Genomic DNA, 24,001 nt, shown 5'->3' with positions numbered 1-24,001 from the left:
CCTGGTTCAGGTGAGTCTCCTGCCTCAGCCTCCCGAACAGCTGAAACTACAGGCGCATGCCACCATGCCCAGCTAATTTTTGTATTTTTAGTAGAGACCGAGTTTCACCATATTGGCCAGGAAGGTCTCAATCTCTTGACCTCGTGATCTGCCTGCCTTGGCCTCCCAAAGTGCTGGGATTACAGGTGTGAGCTACCAAGCCTGGCCAGGTTTTTTTTTTTTTTTTTTTTTCCCCCAAAACAAAAACAAAAACAAAACAAAACTGCTGGGTCTGTCATGATTCAAAGGAAAAAGGGCTACGTTAATTAAAAAAGGAGTCATGCATGTAGAACAAGGGGTGAGTACTTCAAAAGTAAGGCTACAGAGGACTTAGTGAAAGGTTCTGAAAAGAAGAGAAGCTTGAACCTAATTTTCTGTGGGATGGAAACCAATTGTTTAGAGACAGGGTCTTAGCTGGGCACGGTGGCTCACGCCTATAATCCCAGCACTTTGGGAGGGCAAGGCGGTGGATCAAGAGGTCAGGAGTTCAAGACCAGCCCAGCCAAGATGGTGAAACCCCATCTCTACTAAAAATACAAAAATTAGCTGGGCGTGATGGTGGGCGCCTGTAATCCTAGCTACTCGGGAGGCTGAGGCAGGGAATTGCTTGGAGGCGGAGGTTGCAGTGAGCCGAGATCATGCCACTGCACTCCAGCCTGGGTGACAGAGGCAGACTCCATCTCAAAAAATAAAAATAAAAAAGAAGAAGAAAAAAGATGGGGTCTTGCTACGTTGCCCAGGCTGGACTAGACTTCCTGGGCTCATGTGATTCTCCTGCCTCAGCCTCCTGTGTAGCTGCGGTTACAGGTGCACGCCACCATGCCCAGCTAGGATGGAAAGCTTTAAGAAGGGATGCAGAGGAGTTAGTGCCTAGAGCAGAGAAAAAGTACATTTGCAGAGAAGTATGGGCTGAATGTCAGGCTGATGAGACAGAAAGGAATAGGAGATGGAGATGGCACTCTGCAAGTTCCTCCTACTTCTTCTTCTTTTTTTTTTTTTTTTTTTTTTTTTTTTTTAAGAGATGAGGTCTTGGCTAGGGGCGGTGGCTCATGCCTGTAATCCCGGCACTTTGGGAGGCCGAGGCAGGCAGATCACGAGGTCAGGCATTTGAGACCAGCCTGACCAACATGATTAAAAGAAAAAAATTAGCTGGGTGTGGTGGCACGCACCTGTAATCCCAGCTACTCAGGAGGCTGAGGCAGGAGTTGCAGTGAGCTGAGATTGCGTCACTGCATTCTAGCCTGGGTGACAGGGCAAGACTCAGTCTCAAAAAAAAAAAAAAAAAAGAGAGAGAGAGAGAGATGAGGTCTTGCTCTGTCACCCAGGCTGGAGTACAGTGGTATGGTCATAGCTCACTAAAGCAGGGAACTCTTGGGTTCAAGTAATGCCCCCGCCTCAACTTCCGAAGTAGCTAGGATTACAGGTGTGCACCACCACATCAGCTAATTTATTTATTTATTTATTTTATTTTTTAATTTTTTGAGACAGAGTCTCACTCTGTTGCCCAGGCTGGAGTGCAGTGGCACGATCTCCCCTCACTGCAAGCTCCGCCTCCCGGGTTCATGCCATTCTCCTGCCTCAGCCTCCCGAGTAGCTAGGACTACAGGCGCCCGCCACCATGCCCAGCTAATTTTTTGTATTTTTAGTAGAGATGGGGTTTCACCATGTTAGCCAGGATGGTCTCGATCTCCTGACCTCATGATCTGCCCACCTCAGCCTCCCAAAGTGCTGGGATTACAGGCGTGAACCACCGTGCCTGGCCCACGCTAGCTAATTTTTTATAGAGATGGGGCCTTGCTATGTTGCCCAGGCTGGTCTCAAACTCCTAGGCTCAATGATCCTCCTAACTCAGTCTCCTGAGTTGCTGGGACTATGGGTGTGAGCTACTGTGTCCAGCCGCAGGTTCCGTAAAAAGAGGCATCCTCAGGACTGGAGACAGAGCAAGGAGGATGGGCGAGCATGGAGCTCAGAGGGAGAATTAATTTGGGTCTGGTATCTGACTGCTGGGAGTGTGAAGACGGGACGACATGAAGAGGACACAGAACTTTTTCTTTGGGAACAGGTGTAGGCTGGGCAGCCATATAGTGAAATACAGAGGTATGGGTGAAGGGAAGGTATAGAACTCCCAGAGTTTCAAACAGAGCAGTAGCAAACAGAGACTTACTATTCTAAGATTCTCCACCAACTGTCAAAGAGGCACCTTTGTTTTTAAGGTGGTACTGTCCCAGCTCCCTTTTGGAAGCCCCTTTTTTGTTCTCTTCCTATCCCACATCACCTGCTAGGCCATTAATAAAAGCAATGCTTTGTTTTCCACACTCTAAATCACTACTAATGATTCTCTAATGGTATTCTAGGTGGTGTGAAGGGCAACAGGAGATGATTTTGTTGCTGCTGGAAACAGGAGGCCTACTTTTAAGCTAAAAAGTACAACATTCTAGCCTGCAGACGAAAGAACACTCCTAATGGACTTGTTGTGACAAAGGGAAGCCATATACTAGGAGAAATAATGCTGCCCATGTTTATCAACGGGTACAGGTTGCTCGCTTCCACCAAGTCTGACCTGGACAGAGGCCTTAAACAAGTTAGGAAGAACATGTTGCCGCCCTTCACAGGTCTCCTCCTTTCTCTCTCAATCCCTGAGCTTTGGTTTCCTGAGATTTTATTGATTAAAGCTATGTATGTGGCCCAGTGCAGTGGCTCACGCCTGTAATCCCAGTACTTTGGGAGGCTGAGGTGGGTGGATTACTTGAGGTCAGGAGATCAAGACCACCCTGGCCAACATAGTGAAACCTCGTCTCTACCAAAAATACAAAAATCAGCTGTGGGTGGTGGTACATGCCTGTGGTCACAGCTACTCGGGAGGCTGAGGAGAAGATAGTTTGAACCTGGAAGGTGGAGGATGCAGCGAGCTGAGATCGCATCACTGCACTCCAGCCTGGGCTATAGAGAGACTCTGTCTCAAAAAAAAAAAAAAAAAAAAGAGAGACACACACAGAGACAAAGACAGGGAGAGGAGAAGGTGATGTAAAGATGGAGCAAAGAGAGACGTGGCCATAAGACAAGGAATGCTGCAAGCCACCGGAAGTTGGAAGAGACAAGGAACAGGATTCTTCCCTGTACACCCTGGAAGAAGCATGGCTTTGCTGGATATTGGACCTGATTTCCCAGAGAGTAAGAATAAATTTCTCTTGTTTTAAGTTATTATGACAGGCTGTGCACAGTGGCTCACACCTATAATCCCAGCACTTTGGGAGGCTGAGGAGGGCGGATCACCTGAGGTCAGGAGTTTGAGACCAGCCTGGCCAACATGGTGAAACCCTGTCTCTACTAATAATACAACAATTAGCCAGGAGTGCACATGCCTGTAATACCAGCTACTTGGGAAGCTGAGGCAGGAGAATCACTTGAACCCGGGAGGTGAGGGTTAGAGTGAGCAGAGATCACACCACTACACTCCAGAGTGAGCGACAAGAGCAAACTCTGTCTCAAAAATGTTATTATAGCAGCCTCAGGAACTATGTAGGAAACATGTGCTATGCCTTAGGCACTGTACTTAAGAGTTTTATAAATGTTAACTCATTCAATCCCCATAACAACACTATAAACCAGGCACTATTATCCCTGTAGAAGAAAGGGGAGGACCCAAAGATTAAGTAGCTTGCCCAATGTCATAAAGCATGTAAATGAGGGAGCCCAGATCTGATATAGGTACTCTGATTCTAGAGATGGTGCTTGCAGCCAGTGTGCACCCCTGACAATCAAGGTCTACGGGAGAGGGGTCCAACAGGTGCTCAGAGACGATGTGATGCAAACCCTGGTGTCACCAAACTGATTGATCCATTATTTGCCCCATGCTTAGCTCCAGACAGAAATTACTTTCTGAACCAGCAATTCAGAGTATATGTTCCAGCAGAGAAATCAACTATTCAAGAAACAATTTGGCAAAGAGGAGCATCATTGGCTGATTGACAAACACCCATGAAGTGATGTCTACCTATCATGCACTGAGAAATGCCTGCAGGCTCTTGCTCTTAGGCCCAGTAGTACTATTTCCAAAGCTATCTGCTCAGTGGCAGTGGCCCATTTACCTATTACCCTACATCTTTATGAATACAAGCTGGAATAGGGCAGCTTTAGGGTTTTCCAAGGCTGCTAGCCCAACAGCTAAAAAACCTTTCTTTTCATTTATTATAAATTCTAAAGGCTTGTGAAAAAGATTCTTTATCCTATTGTCACAAACAAGGTCATAAAGCCACTGGGATATAAGTGTTCTGAGTAGGAGAGGACAATGGCTGCTTGGCAGCAAAAATGATGATCTAGAGGAAAAGCAATTTACTTCTGCTTATGGCACCTTGCAAAAACAAACATCTCTCAGGAAAGCAAGAGGTACTCTAAGAGTGAATGATGTCCCTTTGCCATCCAGAGGTTCCTTCTGTCAGACGCTATGCAACTCAGCACTGGTGTACCTGGGGCAGTGGGCTTAGAGAAAAGACAGGAAAAGAAGTAAGAATAAGGCTGAGTAAGGGTTGACCGTGCCAGGTGATGTGACAGTTATCTCTTTGAAGCCTCCAGGTTGTTAGGAAGATGATGGTAAGGGCCTAGTTTTGAGATAAGGAAACTAAGCCTCAGAGAAGCTATGTAATTTGGCGCAAAGTCACAATGAACAACAGACTGAGCTGAGATTCAAATCCAGGTCTCTTTGACCCTGAGGTCCATTCTCTTTCCTTTACCCCGCCTTCCTTTCTAAGGAGTAACTTTGCCCTTAGAAAAGGTAACTTCCAAGGATGAAATCTGAAATAAGGTAGAACTTAAGAAGACTCAGGAGAAGACAAAATCAATTTCGCATAAAGCAACCCTTGTCCTTAAGAAATCTAAATATCTTTATGGTTTTTGTGGTGTCTGATATAGGTCTCACCACTTTTAAATGAACAACAGTGTCTGCATTTCCATTAATTCTTACTAACATTAAGAGATCTGGCCCACACAAATCTGAAATGCATAGGAACAGGCCTTAGCAAACAAAGTAAAAGGTGTATGTCTTCTCCATTAAAAAAAAAAAAAAATCAGGTATTTTTTTCCCAGCAGACAGGGAGAGGAAGAAAATGAGAGAGAGAGAGAGAGCGCGCGTGCGAGAGAGAGAGACATGGCATCAAAACAGCAGTATCAAAGCTTAGAATGGTGGGAGTCTGACCTACATACAAGCTTTTTTCTTCTTTTTTCTTTTTTTTTTAAACAGCAGGCATCTGAAGCCTGAAAAATTAAAAGGTTTGCTAAAATTAGGTTTAACTAGTAGAAAAATCCCTCATTCTCTCTTAGGTTTATTACATCTTTTACTAAAGCATTACACTCATGACACTTAATGGAATATTAGTAAAGGACCTTAATTTTATACTTTGGGTTGGGAAAGGAGGGTAGGAAAAGAAAGTGAATCTAGGAGAGGGAACCTGTGAATTTCCAGTCTTGAGCATATTTCATCAATCCATTTCTAACTGTCTATAGCACATCCTCTGGCTGAGTCCCCTGGAGAACGGAAATAACAAAATCAGGGCCAAGTGAGGGGAAGCCCAGGCTCCTCAGAGACTGCCTTCCCCATAGCAGCTTCCTGGGGGTGCCTGTGACAGACTCTCTTTGTTGAAGACTGGGCCCTCACTGTTCTCTTTGTGAGGGTAACCTGCTACTCCGGAAAGTAGCATGGCAGAATTATCACATGATGTAAGTAGGACCAAAGGCACCGCAGATAATAAAATCTTGGCTGATGTGATGGGCTACTGCTTTTTTCTTTTTTTCTTGAGATGGAGTCTTACTCTTGTCGCCCAGGCTGAAGTGCTGCAGTGGTGTGATCTCGGCTCACTGCAACCTCTGCCTCCTGGGTTCAAGCGATTCTCCTGCCTCAGCCTCCTGAGTAGCTGGGATTACAGGTGCCTGCCACCACGCCTGGCTAATTTTTGTACTTTTAGTAGAGATGGGGTTTCGCCATGTTGCCCAGGCTGGTCCCGAACTCCTGACCTCAGGTGATCCACCCACCTCGGCTTCCCAAAGTGCTAGGATTACAGGCATGAGCCACCACGCCTGGCCAGACTATTGCTTTTCTTTTTCGGTGTGGGGTTGAGTCCAGGGGTGGGTTAGAAAGTGATGGTTAGTTGTAATCCTTTCCTGAGCTTTATTTCTCATGAGGTAGGGTTGTGTAAGTAGGTCTGAGGGGCTTAAAAAGCCAAGTGTAGCTGGGTGTGGTGGCACATGCCTGTAGTCCCAGCTACTCAGGTGGCTGAGGTGAGAGGATTGCTTGAGCCCAGGAATTCGAGGCTGCGGTGGGCCATGACTGCACCACTGTACTCCAGGCTGGGCGACACAGCAAAACCCTGTCTCAAAAAAAAGTTCCAGTTTTTTTAAAAAGACAGAGTCTTGCTCTATCGCCCAGGCTGGAGTGCGGTGGCACAATCTTGGCTAAATGCAAGCCTTGACCTCCTGGGCTCAAGTGATCCTTCTGCCTCAGCCTCCCAAGTAGCTGGGACCACAGGTACACACCACCGCACCAGGCAAATTTTTTTATTTTTGTAGAGACAGTGTTTCGCCATGTTGGTCTCGAACTCCTGAGCTCAAGCAATCTGCTTGCCTTGGCCTCCCAAAGTGCTGGGATTACAGGCGTGAGCCATCATTTCCAGCCCATTCTAGTTTTATCATTAGAATATCACTGTATTATGTCTGAGTTCTCATCAAATCAGACCAATTCTATTCTGATTTTCTAGGCACTTCCAAAAATTCTTACACCACTAATAATGAGGAAACAATGAAAATATTTAAATCAAACATGTTCTTTCCCTCTGCTTTCACACATAGAGTACACACAAAGGCTTCTCCAATGCAGGCAGCTGACTGTAAGATCCATGAGGCAGGAATATTCAAGAGTGCCTCATTTATTACAAATGCCTAGGACGGGCTGGGCCTAGTGGCTCACTCCTATAGTCCCAGCACTTTGGGAGGCCAAGGGATAGGATCACTTGAGCTCAAGAATTTGAGACTAACCTGAGCAACATAGTGAGACCTTGTCTCTACTAAAATACATCCATGCCTATGGAGAGCAGAGCTTACCACTGTAATTATATACTAGATTTCTGTCATTTCCGTCTAACTTAATGATAGGTAATCTTCCTTTAAACATGTGCTAATGTTCCTACAGTCCTGACCATCTCAACTTAAAGGAGATCCCGCCAGGTGCAGTGGCTCACACCTGTAATCCCAGCACTTTGGCAGGCTGAGGCGGGTGGATCACCTGAGGTCAGGAGCTCAAGACCAGCCTGCTCAACATGGTGAAACCCTGTCTCTACCAAAAATAAAAAAATTAGCTGGGCATGGTGGCAGGTGCCTGTAATCCCAGCTACTCAGGAGGCTGAGGCAGGAGAATTGCTTTAACTTGGGAGGCAGAGGTTGCGGTGAGCCAAGACTTCAAAATTGCACTCCAGCCTGAGTGACAAGAGCAAAACTCTGCCTCAAAAAAAAAAAAAAAAAAAAGGAATCCCAAGCAGTCAGAGGTGCCCTTCTGCTCGAGTAAGCAGCACACCTCAGCAAACAGCAGCCACCACCTAGGCCATTCTCCTCTGTGGTTCCCCATGTGCTTTCATATTAACAGATACCATGGCCCAGGGTGTGGTCAAGGGAATACCACACATGTGCTTAATAAGAACTGGTTTCTATTATGACTATTTATCTTTTGCCGTCTGGAATGGCAGTCTTATAGGGAGAATCTTAACGTAGGCATCATTTGATACAATTTTATAGTTTAAATGAAAAGGAATGAAATGCAGTGCTGTGTATTTCATTAAGATCAACAAAACCTAAAGGTGGTCTAAGAACAGGTGGGGCCAACCTTCAGTTTCCATTTGCCAACTGGATACCAAAAACATTCTACTACAGATACTTCCCGTGCCTTTTTGTTTGGTAGGAAGAAACCAAATTGGGACACTATAAGAGATAGGATCAAAATCTACCAAAAGTTGGAGTTATCATGTGAGTTAGGAATAGGACCAAATAATAAGAGCCAAGGAAGAGCAATAGAGGCATGCACACAGTAGTCTCTAAACAAAAATTATAAGCATTTGATGAATCAAAGGTAGGGGACAGGGCAGAGGGGCTGAAGAACTTAGAGAGGTATCGGTACAAACTAAATGGAGTATGTACAGGTGCCGCCTTATACCAGCTACACTCATACCTAGAAGTCCATAAGTGTTTAAGAGCCTAGCAGATTCATAATACCAAGCTGCTACTTTAACAGGCTCTACCACTAACTGATGGAGAGTTTTGTAGAGAAAAATTACATGTAACTTATCTGCATACTTATACAGAGGCCAAAGAGATGAAAAATTAACCACTTGGTAATAAATCTGCCTAGTCCCTCCTCTCAGCACTTCCCCAACCTTACTGGCATCCAGAAGCTGATAATTCCCATCATATATCATAAAGTCTAGCCAAATACCAAAGACAGCCAACTGACCCAGATAATCTTCAGCTCCCAATGTAAGCTGTGGCCTGTTAATTTTTCTGGAACTTAGGAGTCATGAGTTGGAAGGACTTGCTCATAGTTCTTACCTTACCCTGTGGCAACTCAAGAGACTAAAGCCATTCTGGCCCCAAAATGTTACGGACAATCTTACTTGCCCTGGTTTGAAAGTCCTTTTTAGCTGACCTTTAGAATATGGTCTATCAGACCTACGTGTTAGAACCAGCTTTTTCTGAACTGGTAACTTTAAAATAGTGGAATAGTGGGTTTAATTCACTGTTTTTTTTTTTTTTTTTTTTTTTTTTTGAGATAGGATCTCTCACCCTGTTGCCCAGGCTGGAGTGCAGTGGCATGACCTCGGCTCACTGCAACCTCTGCCTCCTGGGTTCAAGCAATTCCCATGCCTCGGCCTCCTGAGTAGCTGGAATTACAAGTGTGTGCCACCATACCCGGCTAATTTTTCTATTTTTAGTAGAGATAGGGTTTTGCCATGTTGGCCAGATATTGGTCTTGAATTCCTGGCCTCAAGTGATCCACCTGCCTTGGCTTCCCAAAGTGTTGGGATTACAGGCGTAAGCCACCATGCCCAGCCTAATGTGCTGTTGCTCTTAATTTTACTCTTTAACAGACTTGATTTTATATACAAACTCCAAAGCAACTCAACAAAAGGGGTAATTTGGAAAAATTATTATCTTGAATTGCTGGAACTCTCACATACTGCTAGAGTGTAAACAGGCACCACCACTTTGCAAAAAGTTTGGCAGTATCTATTAATCTGAACATATGCATATCCTATGATCCACTCTTAGGTTCATAAATACTCAATTCTACACCTTAGGGATATATACAACAGAAATGTACATATATGTCTTATGAAAAGATGTGCTCGTGTATTTCACAACAGCACAAACTATTCATAATAACTAAAATCCAGAAATCAGTCAAATGTCCAAAACAACAGACTAATAAATAGTACAGCCACAGAACACTGTATAGCAAACAGAAGGAACAAATGTACAACCACTAACAACAATGTGGATACATCTCAGATATACAGTGTTGAGTGGAAGAAGCCAGACGTGGCCGGGCATGGTGGCTTATGCTTATAATCCCAACACTTTGGGAGGCGGAGGTGGGAGGACTGCTTGAGCCCAGGAGTTCAAGACCAGCCTGGGCAATATAGTGAGCCCATGTCTCTACAAAAAAATCTAAAAAGCAGTGGGGTGTCGTGGTGTGCACTTGCGGTCCCAGCTACTCAAGAGGCTGAGGTGAGAGGATGGCTTGAGCCTGGCAGGTTGAGGCTGCAGTGAGCCCTGATAATGTCACTGCACTCTAGCCCGGGTGACAGAGTAAGCCCCTTTCTGTCTCAAACAAAACAAAACAAAACAAGGAAAGCAGCCAGACATAATAAGTATCATTGTGGTTACATTCAGATAACATTCAACCAGCCCAACTAGTCTATGGTGCTAGAAGTCAGGACAGTTGTTATCCTTGGAAGGGAAGGCGACTGAGTATGATGAGGGCCTCTGTGTGTTGGTTATACATGAATATTCTCTGTTAAAACTCATCAATTCTGCAAGTATAATGGAAATAAAAAAAAAACTCAGCTGAATATTTATGATTGTGCATTATCCAAAATGTACATTTTATTTCAACAAAAAATCATGAGACTATCTTGTCAGACTAAAAATAAAAAAACCTCTCATCATGCACTGCACTCAATAATTCTTTTCTTTACAAATTCACTTTAGAAAAGTCTATTTTTGTGAAAAAGTAAAAAGATTAAAATGACCTATTTCTCTTCTAAAGACTATTTTTATGAACTCTAGTTTGCTGGAACTGCTTCACTAGAATAGCTGTATCTGAATCTGCTGTAAATCCCCTTAGTCTTCTGTCACGGGAGGCAGCACTGTGGCACTGGCCTCACTTTGGAATCAGATGGAGCTCAGTGTGAATCCTGGCTCTACCATGCAGCAAAGCTATGCGGCCTTGCCATGCATCAGTTCTTCAACTGTAAGGTGAGAATGAGAAATAAGTGAAACAATGTGGGTGAGGGGCATGGCATACAAACACCTATTATCACCAAAATCTCATTTAGGGAAGAAAGTAGATGCACCTCTCTGCCCATCTTTTACAAAGTAAATGCAGATGCTAGTGCTCCTTAGATGTTCTGTGAGCAGTTAATGTGAATATGATGCTTTAGCACCATCAAGAGCCAAATACCAAGTAGCTACAGTAAACTTCCTCTTAAAAGTTTATCCTAGTATTTTAGAAACTGAATTTTTATTTATTTATTTATTTTTTCAGAGACAGGGTCTCACTCTGTTGCCCATGCTGGAGTGTAATGGTGCAGTGTCACAATCACAGCTCACTTGCAATCTCAAACCCCTGGGCTCAAGTGATCCTCCAGCCTCAGCCTCCTGAGTAGCTAGGACTACAGGTACGTGCCACCACACCTGGCTATTTTTTTTTTTTTTTGTAGAGACAGCTTCTCTCTATATTGCCCAGGCTGGTCTCAAACTCCTGGGTTCAAGCGATCCTCAAGCCTTGGCCTCCCAAAGTGCTGGGATTAATGGTGTCAGCCACCAAGCCTGGCCTAGTAATTTAATTTTTAAATAACTATTGTTTTTGAAAATTACTTTGAGATGTGCACTCTGTTAAGCATTTGTATCTTTTGAAAGCTTAACGCTGGAGAAAATCAGATTCCATACAGAGAATTTAAGATCCACTAAAGTAGACAGAGAATAAGAGTGAGAAAGAATGCATCTTGTTGTTGTGAGCAGGGTAAACTTCTAAGGCTACCTCCACAAATGTCATTTAGAGTGGCAAGTCTGATGATGGTAGTAAATCTCATGATTGCAAATTAATCCTGTGAGTGTGTGTAAACGAAAGCTTCCCAAAGTAAACTTAGCCCTGTTTTTCGGTAAAGCCAACAAAAACTACTAAAACTACAGCCTAAAATATATTTTGGGTTGTGAATAAGTGTGTTGATAATACCATGACTTGGCCAGAGAATTTGCATCCCATCCCCAAAAGCACAAACTTTGGCTCTAAGCACTTGGTATATTACTGTGGATAAGCAAACTATAAAAATCTTACAAGATGACTTTCACTAGACTAACATAATACACAGCACACACCCATACATACTGCCCTCTAAGAAGAGAAGGAATGTGGGGTTTGGGGGTTGAAATGGAATTAAAAGTACATCCTAGGTTTTAATGATGCTGGCAGTTAAGCTTGAAGGAACTATGAGTTCAACTTTCAAAGTAGTTAAAATTTAGTAAATAATAGCCAACTCGAAACAAGCTACAAATGTGGGATAATTGTAGCATCAAAAAAAGCCAGGCAGAGTGGAACGTGCCTATAATCCAGCTACTTCAGAAGCTGAGGCAGGGGGATTGCTTGAGCCCAGGAATTTGGGTCCAGTCTGGGCAACTCAGCGAGACCCAACCTCTTTTAAGAAGCAATAAGAAACACAAATAGTATCTATGATAGACTGAAACACACAAAATATTTAAAAATTTATAATTTTATAATATTAAAAATATACACAAAAAATCCTTCGCTGGTCACCTTTGGTTACTGGGGGGCAGCAACTCATTATACAGATAACCAATAGAGGGAAAATATGAAGCATTTATCCAGGCTTTCCTATAAGAACTGATTTTCAGGGTAACTAATTGAGACACAGTCTCGCTCTGTCACCCAGGCTGGAGTGCAATGGCGCAATCTTGGCTCACTGCAACCTCCGCCTCCTAGGTTCAAGCAATACCCGTGCCTCAGCCTCCTGAGTAGCTGGGACTGCAGATGTGTACCACTACACCTGGCTAATTTTTGTATTTTCAGTAGACACGGGGTTTTGCCATTTTGGCCAAGCTGGTCTCGAACTCCTGACTTCAGGTGATCCGCCCGCCTCGGCCTCCCAAAGTGCTGGAATTACAGGCATGAACCATTGTGCTCGGCCTAAAATAGCTAATTTAAGAAGCAATTCTGAATGCTCAATTCTAAAACAATTTAGTCAAATAGGGATTTTTATAATGAATGAATCCGACTGACAACACCAGAACTATTCATCAATCTTAATTATCACAAAAAGAAAAACTGACATTACAAGAATGCCTGACCTCATAAGTGAATCTTGTCTGGGTGTGGTAGAGGTCATGCTTGTAATCCCAGCACTTTGGAAGGTCAAGGCGCGAGGATTGCTTGAGCCCAGAAGTTCAAGATCAGCCTGGGCTACAAGGTGAAACCCTATCTTTATAAAAACAAAACCAAAAATTAGCCAGGTGTGGTGGCATGTGCCTGTAGTCACAGCTACTCAGAAGGCTGAGATGGGAGGACTGATTGAGCCTGGGAGGTTGAGGCTGCAGTGAGCCATGACCATGTCACTGCACTCCAGCCCAGGAAACAGAGCGAGACAGGGTCTTTTAAAAAAAAAAAAAAAAAAAAAAAAAGTGTGAATTTGAACCTGAGCAATCCTCTGGTTTATAGGAAATGTGTTTGTGTGTGGGGGTTAGAAGGACGTATGACATGACACTATGCACCTTTGGTGTATAATCAGGCACAGCTACACTGTGGAAAAACCCTGGTTTCTTCAACACATAAATGGCACAAAAAAAGGAAGGTGAATTATCACATAGATTTTTAAGAGACATGTCAACAAATGTGTGAATCTTAACTGAATACTGATTCAAACAAACTAAGCACTCAAAAGATATTTAACGAATGATATTAGGAATTATGGTTACTTTTGTTGGATGGTGATGATAGTTATGTAAAGAATAAGACTCCTGGCCAGGCATGGTGGCTCACGCCTATAATCCCAGCACTTTGGGAGGCTGAGGCGGGCAGATCACGAGGTCAGGAGATCGAGACCATCCTGGCGAACACGGTGAAACCCTGTCTCTACTAAAAATACAAAAAAATTAGCCGGGTGTGGTGGTGTGAGCCTGTAGTCCCAGCTACTCGGGAGGCTGAGGCAGGAGAATGGCGTGAACCCGGGAGGCGGAGCTTGCAGTGAGCCAAGACGCGCCACTGCACTCCAGCCTGGGCGACAGAGCAAGACTCCGTCTGGAAAAAAAAAAAATGACTCCCACTGGTTACAGATATATTTGAAGTCTATCTCATTTCCCAAAGTGAGGAGGAAAAGATAAAAACAGACTCAAAAATGTTGATAATTTTGAAGCTGTCCAATAGGTACATGGGGGATTATCATACTATTCTCTCTAATTTATCTATGGTTGAAGATTTCCGTAACAAAAAGTAAAAGTGGCAGAAAGATGATGGTTGTTGAAACCAGGTCATGGGAGTTTGCTGTGTTGTGTGTGTTTATCTTTGAAAATGTCTATTTTTTTTTTAAAGTATCAACAATCCAAAGATAAATTCTGAATGAACTCTGAGATATTACTGTCCATTCAGAGGCCGACCTACTCAACGAAAAGGCATCATACCAAGAGAAAAAGAACATGGAAGGCTTCATGTGGCGATAACCGTAAATCTCACATGCCTACAATTTTCTAGATGACAATGAAAATTTTGAGCAGTCTTCATCAGAAAACACCAACTGTGTGGTTGGCCCTAATGATGCTCTGTGCCTCTGTAGTGACCGTAAGCTTTTTCCAAGAGCAGGTCCTTCCTCTTACCTGGCTGGGGTGGATGAGGTGGTGGCATCTGGTGGTGCATCAGAGGGTAGGGAGGGGGCTGTTGATGAGGCATCATGCCAGGGTGACCTGCTGCTCCAAGTGGGGCCAGGCCAGGTCCTCCTGAGTGCTGGTGTGCCTGTTGAGGGTTCTGGCCATGCTGCTGCTGTTCCATTTGCTGTCGTGCTCGTAATTCAGCATACTTCAGCTGTTCCATGTGGAAGTTTTGGCGTTCAGTAAGCAACTGCTGCCTCTGTTGTTCTAGCTGTAAGTAAAAGAAGTGGAAGAGAAATGACGACAGAAGAGGCTTTCAGGATTGGATAACACAAAGGACAACTACATAATGCCTGAATTCTCTCTATCCCATTACACTGACATCACCACCTCACTTCCTGCACCTTCTACAGTGAGAACAAAGGCATTATTTCTTGAGTAGCATATTTCCATTTGGACATCTGTTACCATGGTCAAAGTCTTCTCCATGTTGAGTCTAAGTCTTTCCTTGTAATCTTCCCGCAGTAGGGCTACTGCTCTTTGGGCTCACTTGGACACATGTAATCCCCTCTATGTTTGGCAGGCCTTTAGATATCTATTTATTTATTTATTTTATGTATTTATTTTTTTTTGAGACAGAGTCTCGCTTTTTCACCCAGGCTGGAGTGCAGTGGCTCAATCTCGACTCACTGCAAGCTCCGCCTCCCGGGTTCACGCCATTCTCCTGCCTCAGCCTCTCCAAGTAGCTGGGACTACAGGTGCCTGCCACCACGCCCAGCTAATTTTTTTGTATCTTTAGTAGAGACGGGGTTTCACCGTGGTCTCGATCTCCTGACCTCGTGATCCGCCCACCTCGGCCTCCCAAAGTGCTGGGATTACAAGCGTGAGCCACCGCGCCCGACTAGATATCTAAAAATACTTTCTATGGCTGTTTGAGTCTTCCCCAGGTAAAACGAGCCTCTCTTGTCCTTGTAATAGTTCCTCAGATGTTAACATTTCAAGTTCACCCAACCTTCCCATGTGCTCTCTTTTGGATGTGATACTCTTTCGGTTATCGTCTATTTTAGAACATAACACCAGAGTTAAATTACTCTGCATGAGTTGACGTGGCCTTAGCTGCAAAGATATGCATTTCTCTATGTGGAACTTTGGCAGTGCCACTGCAAATCTTAGCTTTCAAGTACCCAAAATTATACTTGGTGACACATTCACGGAATATTTTAGTTGCCTATAAAAAAATTTGCATGAATCTTAGTTTAACGACTACAAGCATTTCAATATTCAAGATAATCTTTCTGGCACCCAAATGAGAATAAACAGAAATACAATATTATATGTTTAGTTCAGAGAATGAAGCCTATCCTAAATTAATTTAATTCAGGGATGATAAAGAAAATCAACCTGAACATGCAGGAAAATGAAAATCCAGATCTCTGGTAGTATAAAAATCATAAGCATAAGGAGGGTTAATAAACCCACTTCTTTTCAATAATGTCTCCATCCCATCATTTTCATAGAAAAATCTGAGTCACTGGGAATTATTTTCTAGTGCTGTGTTGTCCAATACAGAAGTTAGAAGCCACACACAGCTACTGAGCACTTGAAGTGTGGCTAACATGAAATGAGATGTGCTGTCGGTGATGCACAGTAAAATTTGAAGACTTAATATGAAAAATTGTTCACATAAATTACATATAGAAACAATGTATATATGTAGGTTTTACATATATTGGATTATGTAAAACATCATTTCACCTGTTTTTAATTTGGCTACTAGAAAATTTTAGTTATATGTATGGCTCACATATTTCTGTCCAATAGCACTATTCTGAGGCATTTAATAGGTTAGGGAAGTATAACATTTTTGCTTTTGGGGGCAGCAAGTTCTGTGGATAAACACCATACACTATTACTTGCAAAAACTAGATGGAATAAGCATGAGAATTAGCCTAAAAATCTGGGCCTTTGGCAGAGGGCTGATTGGGGAAAATCCCTGTGAAATTGAGTGAGAAGCATCACTGGTTATAGGAGTAGCAACTAGGGTATTTCCATGGACAGATGGGGTGTGGGAAGACAGGCCATGAACACAGTATGAAGAAAAGATGCATGAGCAGGCGAAGAGGAGAACAAATAAAGAGCGTAAATGGTATAGCTTATGTCCTGGATTTTGGTAACTGGCTTGTAGACTTTCCTTATGGAGAGGGAGATCTTCTGAAACAAAACATTTTGAGAGAGGTTGAGGGTTACCAGGACAGGGTTCTACCATGGTCCTAATAGTCTAGGGTGGGCTCTTCATTTTCTGGGAAAGGTGATCTGAAAAGGGTAAAGCCTGGCGTGGTTCAGTTTCCTGTGTGCATGATGAGAAGGGAGATGTAAGATGTAAACAGCAAGAGAATCTTCTGGAAGTCCAGTTCTGCAGGAAGACTAATCAGATTAGTAAGAAAGAGGCAAAATGATTGTAAATGGTGGGGTGGGAAATCTAAATATTCTGGCTACGGATTCTTGGTTTTGCTTTCTTCTAATCATTCTTTCTAGGAATTTAGGACTCAATTTGCTTAAGAGGTGGCCAGAAAACATCCTCTTATCTATGTTTTTGTTGAGTGACTACTGGTCTGAACAGCTTGGCTGTAGTCCTACCGTTATGTAAGAACTATGGAATTTAGGTCAAGATATGCTTTATAAGGAAGCTGAACTGCTACTGGAGGGAGCAGTGACTCTAAAAGGAAATTTTGATCTCTGCATTACCTAGCTGAATTTTGGGTTCTGTTTTTAACCAAACTAGCCTTTCTTTGGGGGCTTCCCTTAGTATCAAGGTATTAACCTTGGACAGAAAAAAAGAATCTACTAATAAGAGGATGAGAGGGCCAAGCTGGGAAGAAAAATTTGCCCAATTTTCCTTGCCTACAACATGAGCTGGCCTGTATTATCCTCTTTGTTTTCTGAGTTTCATCTGTCATTTTAAAACTTAGAAGGTAATTTAAAAAACATAATTAGAAGAATTAGAAAGAATAAGTGATTAAACACATACATAAACCTGAAAGAGAACCCAGTTTAAACCAAAAGTTCCAATGTGGGGCTAAACACGTCCTATGAGTAGAAAGCAATGCCCAAATAACAGGCTACCAGTTGGCTCCATGAGGGCCATCTCTGCTCTGCGGCAGATGCAGCAGAGCTTGCCAGCATGTACTGGCCTCATCATGCAAATAAAATTACTTTTCTTGTTCTAGACACCTTATTTTTATTAAATCAAGTTGAAGACTGCATTCACTTTTGTGGCAATCAGAGAGTATTAACTAGGAATTTCTGAGAGAAAATTGCCAGTACTGGTCATATTTTAAATGCACTTAACCAATGACCCAGTGATTAGGCATCTGGAAATCTGTCCTAGAATATTGTACGTATGCATGTGTAAGGATGGTCACCAAGGCATTCTTTTTGATGTTCAGTTACATAAGATAACCTGAATGGGGGAAAAAACAAGTTGCAATAAAAATATTTATAAGATAATCCAAGTATATAAAAATGACTTTGTGATCATGTATAAACACATTTAAAATGTTCTGAAAGATACGAACTATTAACAGTGATCATCCATAGAAATGAAACTGGGAGTAGGAGAACCTTCCCCCCTCCCCTTTTTTTTTTTTGAGTCGGAGTCTCGCTCCGTCGCCCAGGCTAGAGTGCAGTGGCCGCCTTCCGGGTTCAAGCAATTCTCCTCCCTCAGCCTCCCAAGTAGCTGGCATTACAGGTGCTCACTACCACACCCAGCTAATTTTTGTATTTTTAGCAGAGATGGGGTTTCACCATGTTGGCCAGACTGGTCTTGAACTCCTGACCTCAAGTGATCCGCCTGCCTCGGCCTCCTAAAGTGCACAGGCACGAGCCACTGCGCCTGGCCAGAACTTTTTATTTATGATTCGAAAATTTAAAATATCACATACATATTTTTCAATAACAAAAAAATAGGCTCCAGTGAACCCAGTTTTTCATACAAGGCTGCCTATGGCCCTGCTCTGAAGACACATCCTGAGCCCCCACTTCCCCTGCTTTCAAAAAACCTGCCTTCCTCTCCCTCTTCACTGTGTATGTATAAAGCAGCCGTATCCAAGCGAAATCTAACACAACAGAGCACTTTTCAACACCAAGACACCAAACGCAGACACAGCTGCAAGTGCAGCTGAAGTTCACACAAAGCTCTTCTCCCTTCTATTTGCATAAAGTAGGGAGGGGGGTGGGAAAGAGTAAAAGACAGTGAGGGCCACAAAAATCTATCTATAATGCCAAGGACTGAAATATCAGCTGAGACTTGAAGCCTTAGAGCTAAAGTAAATAATCACACCTTCCTTTTCAATGCTTTGTATCAATGATGAGAAATTCACTGAAAAAACCCCAAATCCAAAACAGACACATCCATCCCTTTTCATATGCGAGGTAAAAGAAAACAATATAATTGCATTTTGCTACTTCCATGTGTACTTCTGGTAGCAGAAATCCAAAAAGGGAGCCTGCATCATTATTGTGACTGGTCATTTTATCTTTGTTGCAGTGTGCTTGCTTCATGAGGCCACATGTCTTTCTGCTTCAGAACTGAACCTGCTACTGGGTATGGCTTTCTAATCTCAAATAAAACTATCTTTAATGTAATAGCAAATGTTGAACAATAGATTCAATTGTATGACAGGCAGGACAGAGATGAATTACTACAACTACACAGAAAACAAAGTTAAATATAATTACCCTGGGACACTACGAAATTCTTTTTTGCTGTTCTTTCTTCCTTAGTTTGTCATAAAATATAACAAACTTTTCTAAACTTACTATTTGTGAGGATAGCCCATTATCTCTATCTTCAAATTCCATCTAGAACTTCACCATTTCTCTTCACTTCCATGGCTGACACCCTGGTCCAAGCCACCATATCTCACATGCATTAACCTAACAGCCTCCACACCAAGTCTCCCTGATTCTGACCTTGCTGCCTTATAATTTACTCTCTCTAACATAGTAGACAGAGTGATCCCTGATAAACTGTAAGGAAGATCACTGCAGTCCTCAACTCAAGGTCCCGCAATTATTCCACATTTCAGAGTAAAGCAAAAAGGCCTCTGGACGGCTTTCAAGGATTTCTGTGATCTGGTCACCATGATCTCTTTGACTTTATGCTCCTAACTCCCTTGACTCATTTATGCTCCAGCCCACCCACCTACTCCCTTGTTTCTGAATAAGTCATGCTCCTGCCTCAGGGCCTCTGCACTGGCTGTTTCCAGCACCCGGAAGTGCTTGCCCATCAACTGTCAGGTTCTCAATAAGTCCTAATCTGATGACACCACTCAAAACAGAAATCCCTTCCCTGCCACTCCTAATCTCCCCCCGACTCAGCCCATAACATACACACAAAGCTTGTATGTATACCTATATATATGCAGCATAATATCTTATTACTTATATAACTTCCTTAATTCACTCATGGTTTCTAATTATTTGAGATCCACCAACGCAGAGATCTTTGTTGGGTTTTATCTACCACTGTATCCTCAGTAGCTGTATGCCTGGAGGACAGATGCTCAGTGAGTATTTGGCAAATGAACAAATAAATAATTTTATCTACCACAAAAACTATCAAGGCAGGCTGACTCTCCAGTCTCCTAAGCAATCATTCTTTTCATATTTCAAGAGCTGGGCCTTTCTTACAAATCATTATCAATCCTCCTCCTCCAGGAATCTTACCTTGATAATCTGAGCTGACCATGACCTCCCCTTTCTCTGAATTTTCACAGCCCCATCATCTCATAGTATTTGGTTTCTTTGAGTCAATGTCTCATCCATCCTTTAACTTCCTTAAGTACAGGGTCTGGGTTTCTCACAGTTCCGAGTTCCCTAATAGTCCCTCTTTTCTGAAGGTACACGATTTCTTTTCTTTTCTTTTCTTTTTTAAGACAGAGTTTTGCTCTTACTGCCCAGCCTAGAGTGCAATGGCGTGATCACGGCTCACTGAAACCTCTTCCTCCTGGGTTCAAGTGATTCTCCTGCTTCAGCCTCCCAAATAGCTGGAATTACAGGTGCCCACCACCACGCCCACCTAATTTTTGTATTTTTAGTAGAGACGGAGTTTCACAATGTTGGCCAGGCTGGTCTCGAACTCCTGACATCAGGTGATCCACCCGCCTCATCCTCCCAAAGTGCTGGGATTACAGGCGTGAGCCACAGCACCCAGCCTCTGAAGGTATAAAATTTCTATACCTAGCCAAATGAACTTCAAAGACACAGATAACATTTAGTCCAAAAGCTATAAATGGAATCAGCTCATAGATCCATTCTCGATGGCCTCAAAGTGTCTTTTAAAAAAAACATTCAAATGTAAACGGCTTATGTGGGGCCCAAGCCTTTCAATTCTCTCCAGGTAGTTTAGTCTACAACACAACCCACGTTGAAACCTGCTCTGTTGACTGCTGTGTGCTTCTGCCTAGCACCAAAAGCTACTCAGTCTACAGACACAATGAGTGGTAGACCCACTGGCAGCTCAACACCCTCCCCTGAACTGGAGTGCTTTTCTCATGTCAATTCCCTGATAGACTCTGTAACTTCCATAACTGCCTTTCCTTTAATTCTTTAAAATATGAGGGAGCTGGAATAGCTATTAATTATAGCTGAGTTCATGATACCTATAACAAATTTGAATTTTTTTTTTTTTTTTTTTTTGAGACAGAGTTTCGCTATTGTCACCCAGGCTGGAGTACAATGGCACGATCTCTGCAAGCTGCAACCTCTGCCTACCGGGTTCAAGTGGTTCTCCTGCCTCAGCCTCCCAAGTAGCTGGGATTACAGGCACCCACCATCACACCCAGCTAATTTTTGTATTTTTAGTAGAGACAGGGTTTCACCATGTTGGCCAGGCTGGTCTCGATCCCCTGACTTCAGGGGATCCTCCCGCCTTGGCCTCCCAAAGTGCTGGGATTACAGGCATGAGCCACCATGCCTGGTCCCGAAATTTTTATATGATTACATTTAGTTACAATTACTTAAGACTAAAAAGAACATCTGGCTTTAAGTCATTAGAGGAAAAAAAAAAAAAGCTTTATATTTGATTTTGAGTCTTAATTTCTGAAACCTTTTGCTATTTAAACAAAACCAAACGTTCCATTTAAAAAAACGTTATCCTAAAACTACTGCTTACTAGGTTAAGATGAGCAAGAGTGCACTCTAAAATGAACTGAGGCAGTGTGGGAGGTGGAGAGTTGGGTGCCTCTACTCCTAGCCGATCTATTCACTGTCTGGAGTATCAACTTTATTGATTCATAATAGAAGGATGACAGAAGCATATATATCTCAGAGTCCCTAGGTTAAAATGAAATAGCAAAAGCTCATTTCTTTATAAATTGCGAAGAACTAGATAAATACAGAGAGCTGAACAAACACGTTTGAGATCTGGCTCTGTCATTTCTGACCCATGTGATCTGAGGTATACAACCTACCAGGTTCAAGCTCCAGTCTGGAATGTAAGAAGGGCTAACAAAGAAGTGGCTTATGTTGTCATCCAACATCACTGCTGGATTCTTGAATAAGGGGATTCAAGGCAAACATTATTTTCTTGCTTATGGCTTCCTCACATAGTTTGCTGGGAAATAAAGTGAGTAAATCCATTCAAAGTGCTTTGGCATAGTAACTGACCCAATAAATGCTCACAAAGCCAACAATGGCTTATGAATCTTAAGAATTTTGTACATATTTGTTGATCACTGGTTTGCATAATGGGAGGCATATATTTACCAAACACTTACTATGTATGTGCTAGACACTGTGCCAGGCATATGCCATACTTCTCTCAATTTTCACAAGAATTCTGTGTGGAAATCATCAGTAGAAAAACATTCATAGCTTTGCTTCCCACAGGGAAGGATAGGATGCTAGTGCTAAAGTGAGAAAGAGGTTATGTCTTAATTATACACAAAATGAGCAGGTGGCATTTTGAAGTTCAAATGACCCATTTTGGTTGGTCTGAGAACAGGTCTCCAAGCTGGTTGCCAATGATCCTGCTTTCTAATATTTACACCACCCCCACTGAAACTATTCAGCTACCCCAGATCCAGAGTTGGTCTGTGACCAACAGGATGTGGCAGAAGGGATGTGACTCGCATGTTTACATTATAAAGAACATTATAGCTCCCATTTTGTGTGCTTTTTCATACTCTTACTTTTTTGAATCACTTACTCAGAAACCATGGCAATTTATAACTAATACAGTTGGATTATTGACATTCATTCAGTAGGGGTAGGGACTGTCTCATACAAAGAATTTTCCTGCCACAAACAGCTGACACCAAATGCTGATTAAGAAAATAACAGTCTACCATGGAAGAATTCAAGCAGAGCAGCACTGTGTACTGGGATGGAGTCCAGAGGGTATTTTCCCAACATTTTCAGCTGTGTTGTTTTATTCAGAAAATATTTATGAAATATTGTGTGTGATCTGATAAGAAAGTAACATTTTTTAAAAGTCAAAAAGCTGGACACAGCAGCTCATGCCTGTAATCCAAACCCCTTGAGAGGAGAACGTGGGAGGACTGCTTGAGGCAAGGAGTTTGAGACCAGCCTGGGCAACGTGGCAAGATCCTGTCAATATTTAAAAAAAAAAAAAAAAATTAGCTGGGCACAGTGTCTCATGCCTGTAGTCCCAGCTGCCTGGGAGGCTGAGGAGGGAGGATCACTTGAGCCCCAAGGGTTTGTGGCTGCAGTGAGCTATGACTGTACCACTGCACTCCAGCCTGGGCAACAGAGTGAGCCCTGTCCCCCCAGAAAAAAGTCAAAAGAGAAAAAACAGTGAAGTTATATAATTTAAGTAGTTATTTAAAAAATATACACCACACAAGGAAACTTCTGCAGGGCTGAGAGAAGTGGAGCGGTTATACACTGCCCCTTGGTGTCTGGGGGCCAATGGACAAAAACGGAAACGGGATGTGAACTCTGCTATTCTTAGGGGACAGACAACAGGTCCAACAGAAGATTTAAAAAACCGGGGGACCTGCAGGTTCATTCTTTGAAGAGAAAGCAACTTAGTGCTGAGGAAAGAGCTCCTTGCCAAACTAGATATATTCTGTAAGTGCTCAGGGTTGACTCAATATTCAAGGCTAATGGATCAGTTATGCTTTGCAAATGACAGCAAGACGTCTTACTGCCAGTGGGATCTACCCAATCATCATTTGAATCCTGCATATGCCAATAATCCACTCTGCTATATTATAGCCCCCTATTACTCCAGGCCCTCTAAGAAAATCTGTAAAATATCAAAAGGAAAGCTTATTAGAGAAAGATAAACACAAAGACTCATTCCCTAAAGCTCCACCTGTTGGACGTTTTCTCTGATAACTTCTCCCTCTCCCCATCTCCTGGGGATTCCTCCTTTCTGTTCCTATAGCAGCATCTGTACAACTGCTGTACTATACAAACATACTGTATTGTCCTTATTTGTTGACTGTTTCCCTCATTAAACTAAGTCTCTAAGGGTGGATTATCCTTTCCACTTTCCCAACTACAGCAACAATGCTGACACACACTCATTTAAGTAAGGGCCTGTGATGTGCTACTTCTGTGTTAACAAAGACATCTGATTAAGTCCCTGCCCTCAAAAAGTATATACTCTGGTACAGAAATGCGAACCCATGAACTGGTGATTACAGTGCAATTAAGTGCTCTGTGAGGCTGCCACAGCAGTAAATGTGAAGGCCATGCCACCCACAGCTGAGGAATGCAGGAGGTAGCCAAAAAGTGGGGCAAAGGGCCTTCTTGGCCAGAGAAGCAGGATGCACAACAGGTGGCAAAGACAGTAAGGCTGTGA

At 42.8% G+C, this 24,001-nt stretch overlaps 1 protein-coding gene across 6 annotated transcripts in view; it reads right to left on the bottom strand.

Moving 5' to 3' along the window:
• The window catches only part of SMARCC1 (SWI/SNF related, matrix associated, actin dependent regulator of chromatin subfamily c member 1), a 203,364-nt gene that overhangs the window by 9,995 nt on the left and 169,368 nt on the right, over positions 1 to 24,001 (bottom strand). For all 6 annotated transcript variants that reach the window (XM_055279147.2, XM_063609526.1, XM_063609529.1 and 3 more), the window contains one exon: positions 14,179 to 14,440. In XM_055279147.2, the coding sequence (XP_055135122.1) occupies positions 14,179 to 14,440 (262 nt within the window). The remainder of the gene's footprint in view (positions 1 to 14,178; positions 14,441 to 24,001) is intronic.

Source organism: Symphalangus syndactylus, chromosome 1, assembly GCF_028878055.3.
Source record: "Symphalangus syndactylus isolate Jambi chromosome 1, NHGRI_mSymSyn1-v2.1_pri, whole genome shotgun sequence".
In the NCBI taxonomy this organism is placed as follows: domain Eukaryota; kingdom Metazoa; phylum Chordata; class Mammalia; order Primates; family Hylobatidae; genus Symphalangus; species Symphalangus syndactylus.
Note: the sequence above shows the minus strand (reverse complement) of the source record. Positions and strands in the feature narration are given on the sequence as shown.